The 11,753-nt window shown below is 45.0% G+C and overlaps 1 protein-coding gene across 1 annotated transcript in view; it reads right to left on the reverse strand.

Moving 5' to 3' along the window:
- The window catches only part of wnt10b (Wnt family member 10B), a 30,789-nt gene extending 21,611 nt beyond the window's left edge, over positions 1 to 9,178 (reverse strand). Inside the window, exons 1-2 of the mRNA XM_062970916.1 lie at positions 8,774 to 9,178; positions 63 to 325 (exon numbers count right to left, since the gene is read on the reverse strand). Coding sequence (XP_062826986.1) covers positions 63 to 325; positions 8,774 to 8,901 — 391 coding nt within the window. The 5' untranslated portion in view covers positions 8,902 to 9,178. The remainder of the gene's footprint in view (positions 1 to 62; positions 326 to 8,773) is intronic.
- Positions 9,179 to 11,753: the final 2,575 nt, after the last annotated feature.

Raw genomic sequence — 11,753 nt, forward strand, 5'->3', positions numbered from 1 at the left:
AAAGGGTTCATAAAAAAATTTATCGGGCACAAAGGGGTGACTTTTTCCGAAAACCTCCTCACCTCTCTTGAGGATGGGGCTGTTGAGAAGGATAGTGCTTCCACTACTGAGGTCTGAGCAATCCCAGCGCCTCTGCTGGAGCTGGTGCTGACATTCGTGAATGGCCAGGTGGACGCCCTGTAGAGCCGAAGCCATTGCTTCTGGGCTGCGGACGCAGAGTCCAAGTTGGCGCCGACTCAGCCAAGGGAGGGTCATGCAGATGGTGTTGGGAGTAAGAACAGGTTCAACCAATGCCTTTGGCCCCAGGAAATCATGGCCTAAGGACCTAGAAGAGAACAGAGACATTAAATTAGTGCCTTCTCTTGAGGAGTAAGTTACTGCTGCACCTTGGAGTAGCAAAAAGCCTTTTTGGATGCCTGGGTGGGAAAATGGTGGTGGCAAGTACAACTGATTCTCTGATGCAGGTCTGGTGCTCTTTGTGAAATAGCCTTAATTTATCCATGGGTCATACAAAAATCCATAATTTTGGCCTCCAAACCTGCCCTTGAGGTTGCCATATACACAAGTATATGCAGTACTCTGTCAAGGCGCCAGAATGGATGATAGTCAATCAATACGGGACCAAAAAAAAGCTTGTATTGCAAAATTCACCATGATACCACTGTGTGATACACTAGTCCATCTTGCTAGACAAAATGATCAACAAGAACCTGAAAGACTGTAATACAATGAATTCTGCTCCTGACTAAATGTTCTGGTCCAGCATGAAACTGTGGTTGGTTTCAGGCAATTTTTTATTTCTATCAATATGGAGAGAGGTAAGTTCCAAAAAAGGAAGGGCTTCCGTTTCAAGATTCTGCACACATGTTCCTTTCCAGAATTTTCTTCACACATATTTTTTTACTTCATTCAGCTTTTCCAGTCAGAATCTGAAAATAAAATTTAGCCACTCATACATTTCTTTCAGACCTTGTCAACATTGCTTTTTTGGACAACAACATCCCAAATCCTTTATAGATGTAATCTATAAAGTAACTTTTTCACATTTAGAGTTTTCTTCTCCTCCCCGAATCATCAGACAATGGGACCAGTTTTACATTTAAGCGAAACATGCTACCAATCAGGGTAAAAATTGCAATATGAAAATTCCAGGCATGAGACAAGTGGTAGAATAATGTGTATACAGAGGGGACACTATGGAAGCTGTTAAATTTGATGTAACATAGGATATCAGCTTCTCTTTATGAAAGTGGCTCCACACTATAGAAATAATGCAGTTTGACATCACTTTCAGTTCAATGGCTCACTTCTATGGAATCCTATGATTTGTAGTTTGGTGAGGCATCAAATTCTCTCGCCTCCTCTCATTTCTCCCCTTTGTCCTTGGAATATTTCAGTTGCCATAAACCAAGGGCCTTTCCACACAACCATATAACCCAGAATATTAAGGCAGATAATCCAGAATATCTGCTTTGAACTGGGTTATCTGAGTCCACACTGTCATATAATCCAGTTCAGTACGGATTTTATACAGCTGTGTGGAAGGGGCCTGAGAGGCATCTGTACTGCAGCATTAATGCAATTTGACACTACATTAATTTCCATGTCTCAGTGCTATGCAATCCTGAGCTTTGTAGTTTAGTAAGGCACCAGAACTTTTCATCAGAAAAGGCTAAAGACTGTAAAACTACAAAACTCCCATAATCACATGGCATTGAGGCATGGCAGTAAATGTGGCATCAAACTGCATTAAATCTACAGTGCAGCTGTATCCATAGTTAGGTATTTCTTCTCCAAGAGAACATACGGTAGGACCCCCGATTTTGCATTTTTCCTTCCTGCATGAAATCCTTTAGATTTCACCCTATTCTGTTATACAGGAAACCAAGAATCTTACCTTTTTTTAAAAAAAAATCATAAGCACAGAGAGGTGGAGTTTGTGTATTTTGTCTTACACGTATGCAGGGCTGCGTAAAACCCTTGCAGCCCAACTTCACTACCTGAGGGAAAGCAAAGCAAAACACCTGGGTGGTTGATTTTCCAGGGGGAAATTCCCTGTCTGCCCTCCTCCCCACTTTGGCACTAGATGAAAGACAGGCTGTGGATCAAAAGCACCCTCCTGCAGCTCAGCACCCAAAAAATGGGGAGGTAGGGTTGGGGGTTGGAGTGAGCAGAGGGGGAGGGACAGATGGTGATGGTTAAATTAGGGAAGTCTCCCAGCACTAAAGCAGGGTGCCTATGTGGAAACAGAGGGGTCTGCAGGAATAACCAGGGCCGTGGCAGACGGAGACTGATTGGTGTTAGAAAAATAAGCAGAGCCAAGTTTCCTGAGAAGTGTAAGCCATCATAGCAACAGCCTGGTGAAGATAGGACATCCTCATAGAAATCATATAGCAATACATTCACACCAGAATGTTAGGGACCCAATAGTCCCATTGCTGCTCTCTCCTAGTAAAGCACCTCCCGGGAATAGCAAGCATTTTATTTAACTCCCAGCTCTCCTGCTTTGGTAAGGATAATCCCAATCTCTTCTCTGCCATCCCACTTTTCCAGATGGTTTTTAAATGTCCCAGTTTCCCCCACCTCTGTCCATTCCCTCCTCCTTGTCCTTGGTTTACTTCGGGTGCCACAAACTGAGAGACGTCTACACTGTAGAATGAATATTTGCAGTTTGATATTGCTTTAACTGCATTGGCTCAGTGCTATGGAATCCTGGGAGTTGTGGTTTGTTTTTTCATGTTAGGAGCGACTTGAGAAACTGCAAGTTGCTTCTAGAGTGAGAGAATTGGCCATCTGCAGGGGCATTTCCTGGGACGGCTGGATGTTTTGATGTTTTACCGTCCTTGTGGGAAGCTTCTCCCATGTCCCCGCATGGAGCTGGAGCTGACAGAGGGAACCCATCCGTGCTCTCCACAGGTTGGATCCGAACCAGCAACCTTCAGGTCAGCAACCCAGCCTTCAAGTCAGCAATCCTGCCAGCACAAGGGTTTAACCCGCTGCACCATCGGGTGCAGTTTGGTGAGGAACCAGCACTCTTTGGCAGAGCAGGCTAAAGACTTGTAAAACAGCAATTGAATCCTAAGTTCAAAGTATAACATTACCTTGCATTCAGCAGGAGGGAGAGTAGGTCTAGGTAAAAGCAAATTGCTATGGCCCTTCTCAGCTTGTATGGTTTTCCTCATTAATAATATTTACTGTCTTAACAACACTCAGATGCTGCTTGGCCTCGTGTGTCCTGGTGTTCATTTGTGAAATGTTAGATGGTATGTTTTATCCCTCCCTCAACAAAACTAAGAAAGAAGTTTTCAAAAGTCCAACAATCATTTCAGGCAAATCTCTTCGTCTCCCCATCTTTTTCCTACTCTGAGACTCAAGTTAAAATAAATACATTTTAAAAATTACATGATATGGGCATTCAAAAATAATTAAATTATTGGCAAGCTTAAAAGCAAGGACCTTGGAAGCTAAGCAGGATGAGCCCTGGTTAGTAGTTGGCTGGAAAGCCAATAGAGATACCACAGGATGTAGTCTATGTGTTGTCGAAGGCTTTCATGGCCAGAATCACTGGGTTGCTGTGAGTTTTCCTGGCTATATGGCTATTTTTCAGAAGCATTCTCTCCTGATGTTTTGCCCACATCTATGACAGACATCCTCAGAGGTTGTTGAGTTCTGTTTGAAATTAGCCAAGTTAGGTTTATATATCTGTGGAAGGTCCAGGGTGGGGGAAAGAACTCTTGTCTGTTGGAGCCAAGTGTGAATGCTGCAAATAATCACCTTGATTAACAGAAAAGCCTTACAGCTTTAAAGCCTGGCTGATTCCTGCCTGGGATAATCCTTTGTTGGGAAGTGTTAGCTGGCTCTGATTGTTTCATGCCTGGAATTCCCATTTTCAGAGTGTTGTTCTTTATTTATTGTCCTGATTTTAGAGTTTTTTTAAATACCAGTAGCCAGATTTTGTTCATTTTCATGGTTAGATGTGGGCAAAACATCAGGAGATAATGCTTTTGGAACATGGTCATACAGCCCGGAAAACTCACAGCAACCCAGTGTAATCTATCTTTCAAAAAAGGAACTGGCAAAACCACCTCAGAATTTCTTGCCTAAGAAAACCCTATGAAATTCATGCCGTCACAATAAGTTGACATGTGACTTGAAGGCAGACATACACACAAACACAGAAGTTTATTACAGTAGAGTCTCACTTATCCAAGCCTCGCTTATCCAAGCCTCTGGATAATCCAAGCCATTTTTGTAGTCAATGTTTTCAATATATTGTGATATTTTGGTGCTAAATTCGTAAATACAGTAATTTCAATATAACATTACTGTGTATTGAACTACTTTTTCTGTCAAATTTGTTGTATAATATGATGTTTTGGTGCTTAATTTGTGAAATCATAACATAATTTGATGTTTAATAGGCTTTTCCTTAATCCCTCCTTATTATCCAAGATATTCGCTTATCCAAGCTTCTGCCGGCCCGTTTAGCTTGGATAAGTGAGACTCCACTGTACTAGTAGATTTTGTGAAAGGCCATGAAATGCTAATCAAGCTGGTCAGTGGCACCATTCATAAGTGAGACTCTACTGTATTAGCTAAAGACAAACCGTTAAGAAGAAGGACAAAAAATATAAATAACCCAGCACATTTATTTATTTCGTGTCAAAAAGCATTGCAACCCAGCACATGTAAGGGTGTGTTCCCCTCTAAGGCCTGCTGAAACAAAAAGATCTTCACCTGCCAGCTAAGAGTGTATCTACACTGTAGCATTAACGCAGTTGGACACCACTTTAACTGCCACAGCTTAATGCTATGGAGACATGGGAATTGTAGTTTTATAAGCTCTCTTGCCTTTTCCGCCAAAGATTGTTGGCAAATCCCAGGATTCCATAGCATTCCATGGCAGTTAAAGGGATGACAAACTGCATTAATTCTGCAGTGAAGATGCACCATGAAGTAGAGCAAGGAGAATACCAACCTAACCTCTCTGGGAAGGGATTTCCAAAGCCCGGGAGCAGTGTTCAAAAATGCCCTCTCTAATCTGTATAGAGTTTTGTATGCCATAATCAGCACTTTGAATGGTGCCTAGAAAAAGAGCAGAACCAGTGAAACTGTTACAGCAAGGGAGTCGTGAGTTCTCATGTGATCAAACCAGTTCCCAGGGCCACATGATGAGTCCTGAGCCAAAAACATATTCTCATGGCATTACATGAAATATAGGATCAAAAGAGTGGTTCTATCAAACTTTGACCACCTGTAACATGTAAGCCGCCCCGAGTCCCTTTGGGGAGATGGGGCGGGGTATAAAAATAGAATTATTATTATTATTATTATTATTATTATTATTATTATTATTATTATTATTATTATTATAACACGGGTTTGTTTCACTATTTGTTGTGGTTGTGTTTTTTTTCAGGAGATTCTGACTTTTGCCAATCCTTAAGGCGAACCTATAATGGGATTTTCTGGGGCTGAGAATGTGTGACTCATGCAAGGTCACCCAGTGGGTTTCCAAGTGGACCATTGAACCCTGGTGCATTCGTGTGCACACTGTCCTCAGAGCACATATGCATCTGATGAGATGGTGTCATCAAAGTCCCAAAACTCCAATGAAGCATACATCCCTTCACATTACACAGCTTCTGATTCCACTTGAACTGCTATGAACACAATCTATATAGTTTTGGAGTGCTTTGGTCACAGGCACCAGCAATGTCCTACCCCCCAACTGCAAATTTCAGAATCTCATAGAATGGTACCATAGAATTAAAGGGGAACAATAGCACTAAAACAGTGTCGTAAATACTCAGTTTCTGATGGTTATAATAGTGCTTCCCCTAATGGTGTTGAGGAGCCCCATTGAGGAAAATGGGGAAAGCCCATCTTACATGATGAACCCCACCAAGGAAGGGAATTCTGCAAACTCCCATTCTTTGGATGCATATCTGCCTGTGTCTAGTACAGGAATTCAATCAGCCACACATAGCAGAGATACTTGTGCTAGCCACTTGCCTGGCCATCTTGGATCAGCAGGCAAACATCCATGGGGTGACTGCAAGCATAGAATTCCAGAATCCCAGAGCTGGAAAATACCCCAAAGGCCATCCAGTCCAACCCCTTTTTGCAAAACAAAAGAAAAACACACACAATTAAAACATCCCCGAGAGATGTTCATCTCTCCACCCTGCTCTGAGGGAGAATGTTCCACTGCCAAAGATCTCTTACCGTCAGGAAATTCTTCCTAATGTTGAGGTGAAATATCTTTTCCTGCAATTTGAATCCATTGCTCTGTTTTCCTGCCCCCTCTTCCTGAGGACGCCCTTTCAAATATTTTAACATGGCTATCATGTCCCCTTTAAACCTTCTCTTCTCTAAGCTAAACATATCCAGCTCCCTAAGCTGTTCCTCATAGGGCTTGGCTTCCAAACCTCTGATCAAAACTAAAACACATAAAACTATTTAAACAGCATAGATTAAAAACACATAAACATAAAACACAAACCATTAGTCACTCAAATCATTCATCCCTATCAAACTGTCAACTTAAAATTTAAAGTTGATGCCACATAAAGCATTTCAAACAATCTCTACTCCACCATAGTATGGCAATTAGAGTTAGATGCAGACTTGAGATATTGAAATCCTTAGTCGGCCAGAAAGATTGCTGCATGACTGTGGACCAAACTCTCTCTCTCTCTCTCTCTCAGCCTAGCCTATCTCACAGGGTTGTTGTGAGGATAAAAATAAGAAGGAAGAACTCCTTCTCCTTGGAGGAAAATGTGGGATATATGCATGTTTGAAGGAGCTACACCTACTTATTTTATGTGTGCATGCCAGGCACACATAAAATAAGTAGGTGTAGCTCCTTCAAACATGAGCATGACCATTCTGCACCCTTCAGCCATCCAAACTGTGAGATTAAGGAATCAACACTGTACTTGTACTAGAGACTAGGATGCAAAACAATGGCTTCAAACTACAGGAAAGGAGATTCCACCTGAACATTAGGAAGAACTTCTTCACTGTAAGGAAAGCTGTTCAGCAGTGGAACTCTCTGTCCCGGAGTGTGGTGGAGGCTCCGTCTTTGGAGGCTTTTAAGCAGAGGCTGGATGGCCATCTGTCGGGGGTGCTTTGAATGCAGTTTTCCTGCTTCTTGGCAGGGGATTGGACTCGATGGCCCATGAGGTCTCTTCCAACTCTATGATTCTATGATTCTATACTCCGAAAAAACCATTCCATCCTAAGTTATCAAAGATGATAACTTAAGATGGAATGGTTTCTTCGGAGTATAGAATCAGTTATCATCTTTGATAGAAGATCTTTGAGGGTGCTTCTATGTTGAATGAATGCAGTTTGCATCACTATAACTGCCATGGCTCAATGCTATGGAATGATGAGAATTGTTTGGTGAGCCAGAAGCACTCTTTGACAGAGAAAGCTAAAGATCGTGTAAAACCATAGCTTCCATGATGCCATAGCATTGAGCCATGATAGTAAAAATTAATAAAATTTGGCACCAATTCTACAATGTAGAACAGAGCTTTCCAAACATTTCATGTTGATGTCATACTTTTTAGACATACATTATTTTGTGGCCAGTAATTCAGTTTTACTAGCAAACTAAGGGTTAAACCAAGACTTACAAGAGATATAGAAACAGACACAAATTGTAATAATTGAATGTTTGGAGACAGAACTTATCTTATGAAAACCTTTCATTTATATATTTTTTAAAATATACGATGTGTTGCTTATTTCCCATAGGCTCTGAAGTTTTTTGTTACATTTGCATGACACACATACACACTGCAGCCGACACGCCAACGTATTGTGATGCAGAGTTTGGAAAGCTTTGGTGTAGATGCACCCTACAATGCCCTGCTTCTTGCTCTAAATGACAGTGGGAGAAAGTGTAGCCTTTCAGATGGTGTTGGGCTGGAATGCCCATCAGCCTTCAGCTATCCTAGACTAAGGTGATGGATGATGGGAACTGCTGTCCTGCAAAATCTGGAAGGTTGCAATATAAGGTCCCTGGTGGTGGCGCAGTGTGTTAAAGCGCTGAGCTGCTGAACTTGCAGACCAAAAGGTCCCAGGTGCAAATCCCGGGAGCGGAATGTGTGCCCGCTGTTAGCCCCAGCTCCTGCCAACCTAGCAGTTTGAAAACATGCAAATGTGGGTAGATCAATAGGTACTGCTCCGGTGGGAAGGTAACGGCGCTCCATGCAGTCATGCCAGCCACATGACCTTGGAGGTGTCTACGTACAACGCCGGCTCTTCTGCTTAGAAATGGAGATGAGCACCAACCCCCAGAGTCGGTCACGACTGGACTTAATGTCAGGGGAAACCTTTACCTTTTACCTTGCAATATACCCCACACTAAAAGCTCCAATTTCCTGGCAGATTCGGGAATCATGTGCATAACTGCACACTGTCTGTTGAAAAAGGAGGGACGGAGGGAGGGAACAAACTAGGCTGAGTCTGCAGCTGTACAAGCTGTACTGAGCACGTTGTTGCCTCTGTGGGGGTGGTGGCGATGCAGTAATGGTCTATGCAGTGCCAACTGGGCAGATAAGATGCCCTTCCACGCCAAGGGCAGGCCTCCCCTGTGAGGATTCATAGGGACCCGGACAAGTCCCTTGTGGACTGCACCCCCAAAATCCCCCAAATTCTCCTCCCACATAATCACAACCAAACCCTTCTTTCTGGATAGCACCAATAAAGGTGGTGAACTCCCACCCGCCCATCCCATATTGATCCCCTAATCTCTTACCCTCTCCAGAGACAGAGGCAGGCAGCAAAGAGGCAGGTATTCGCCTGGAAGGACCTGGGAGCCATGCTGAGCACTAAAACTCCCAGATGCCCTCTAGTCTGGTTGTTGGAAAGCCCTCTCCTCTTCATGTCCTGGCCAGGGAGGCATGGGGCTGAAGGCTCTGGGGGGAGAAATGAAAATAAAATGTGAGTAATTGAAGCTGAGTGGTCTCCTTCTTCTCCTCTTCCTCTGTCTGAGGCCCCACTGCCATATCATGCAGTTTCAGAATGCAGTTATCTACATTGAACTGGATCATATAAGTCTACACTGTCACATAATGCTACTCAATGCAGTTAAACTGCATTCTGAAACTGCACAATATACAATGTAGATCTTTCAGCAATGCTGCTGAAAGAATGGAGAAGGTTGCCAGAGCGAAGACTACCAATGGTTCCCTTCCCTTCAATAGTTGTGCCAGATAGTAAGCCACACTCTTGTTCTTGTTGTTGTTGTGTGCCTTCAAGCCCTTTCCAACTTTATGGATAACCTAGAGTAGGGAACGATCACAGGGATATTTTTTGAACAACATGTTGTCGAAGGCTTTCATGTCCAGAATCACTGGGTTACTGTGAGTTTTCCGGGCTGTATGGAACCCCAGTGGCGAAGTGTGTTAAAGCACTGAGCTGCTGAACTTGCAGACCGAAAGGTCCCAGGTTCAAACCCCGGGAGCGGTGTGAGCAGCCACTGTTAGCTCCAGCTTCTGCCAACCTAGCAGTTCGAAAACATGCCAATGTGATTAGATCAATAGGTACCATTCCAGCGGGAAGGTAATGGTGCTCCATGCAGTCATGCCAGCCACATGACCTTGGAGTTGTCTATGGACAACGCTGGCTCTTCGGCTTAGAAATGGAAACTGAGCAAGTGGGCCAGCTAACATCTCTTAACAAAGGATTCCCCCAGCCAGGAAGCATCCAGACTTTGAAGCTGCAAGGCCACTTAATGCTAATCAAGGTGGCCAATTGCACCATTCACACTTGCCTCAAACAGACAAGAGTTCTTTCTCTCACCCTGGACTTTCCACAGAGATATAAACCCCATTTGCCTAGTTTCCAACAGACCTCACAACCTCTGAGGATGCCTGCCATAGATGTGAGCAAAACGTCAGGAGAGAATGCTTCTGGAACATGACTATAGAGCTCAGAAAACTCACAGCAAACCAGAATTAATACAGTTTGACACCCCTTTAACAGTCATGGCTCAATGCTAGGGAATCCTGTGGGATGGGTGCTTTTTGAGAGAGGAAGCGAAAGATCTCATTTGTTTTGACTTGCTTTATTGTTGATTGATTTGTTTTATTGCTGTGTTTTATATTGTCTGTTTTGCCTGGGCTTGGCCCCATGTAAGCTGCCCCGAGTCCCCTTGGGGAGATGGGGCGGGGTATAAAAATAAAATAATAATAATGATAATAATTATTATTATTATCTTGCAAAGGGACCATTCCTGTCGCTGCCTAGCATTGGGCCATGGCCATGGGGGTGCTTTGAATGCCTTTTGTATGCCATATTTATATTTGATATCACTGTATGCTGGTTTTATATCTGTGAGCCGCCCCGAGTCCCTCTGGAGAGATGGTGGTGGGGTATAAAAATAAAATTATTATTTATTATTATTATTTCCTGCTTCTTGGCAGAGGATTGGACTGGATGCCTATGAGGTCTCTTCCTTCCCACGCTATGTTTCTATGGCAGTGACGGTGCTGCCCAACTACATCTTTCCTTTCAAACTACAGGAAAGGAGATTCCACCTGAACATCAGGAAGAACTTCCTCACAGTGAGGGCTGTTCGGCAGTGGAACTCTCTCCCCTGGGCTGTGGTAGAGGCTCCTTCTTTGGAGGCTTTTAAACAGAGGCTGGATGGCCATCTGTCGGGGGTGGTTTGAATGCGATTTCCTGCTTCTTGGCAGGGGGTTGGACTGGATGGCCCATGAGGTCTCTTCCAACTCTACTATTCTATGATTCTATGATTCATCCAAGGGGTTTTTGGAGACGTCGGCCCTCTGGACCCACTTCAGGATGTCTCCCCCTTGGGGTCCCTGTTTGCCCTCTTCTCAAAGAAAGTGTCTTTTTCCGTGTCAGGAGCGACTTGAGAAATTGCAAGTCGCTTCTGGTGTGAGAGAATGGGCCGTCTGCAAGGACGTTGCCCAGGGGTGTATTGATGGTTTGACCATTCTTGTGGGAGGCTTCTCTCATGCCCTGGCATGGCGAGCTGGAGCTGACAGAGGGAGCTCACCCGCTCTCCCCGGATTCGAACCGCCTATCAGTCAGCAGTCCTGCCGGCACAAGGGTACCCCTGGATGGGAGGGAAATGGCCAGGCGGCGAGGGCATCCTTGCCGTCTCCTGTCGGCTCCCTCAGGGTCTCTTTCCCCTTTCTGCTTCCCAGAGTCCCCATTCCGCCCTTGGCTTACCGTGAGGGGCAGCCACGGCGCTTCGGCTGGCTCCCTACCTGCTGCCCTCTCCTGCCCCGTCTCGTTCTCTCTCTCTCTCTCTCTCTCTCTCTCTCTCTGCCTGTCTCTCTGGGCGAGGCTGCTCCCCCCTCTCTCTCTCTCTCCTCCCCGTCCGGGGGCAGCAGCAGCGGGAGCCGGGAAGCAGCAGCTGTTCTTCCCTTCGGGTGCGGCCCCAGTGCCCACACCCACGGGTGGGGACGCTCTCTCGCTCTCGCTCTCTCTCTCTTTCGCCGCGGGTCCCACGGGCGGCAGCGCCGAGCGCCTCGCATCAGGGAAGACGACGCTAGGTTGCCCTATCATGCCGTTCGAGCAGCATTGCATAGGCGCCCCCGGTGGCGCAATGGGTTAAACCCTCGAGCCGGGGGGGGGGGGGGGGGGGGCTGCTGACCGAAAGGTCGGAGGTTCGAATCCCCCGTCTATCAGCTCCCCATGCACATGAGAGAAGCCTCCCACAGGATGGCAAAGCATCCCGGCGTCCCCTGGGCAACGTCCATGCA

This window comes from Anolis carolinensis, chromosome 2 (assembly GCF_035594765.1).
Source record: "Anolis carolinensis isolate JA03-04 chromosome 2, rAnoCar3.1.pri, whole genome shotgun sequence".
NCBI classification, from domain to species: Eukaryota; Metazoa; Chordata; class Lepidosauria; order Squamata; family Dactyloidae; genus Anolis; species Anolis carolinensis.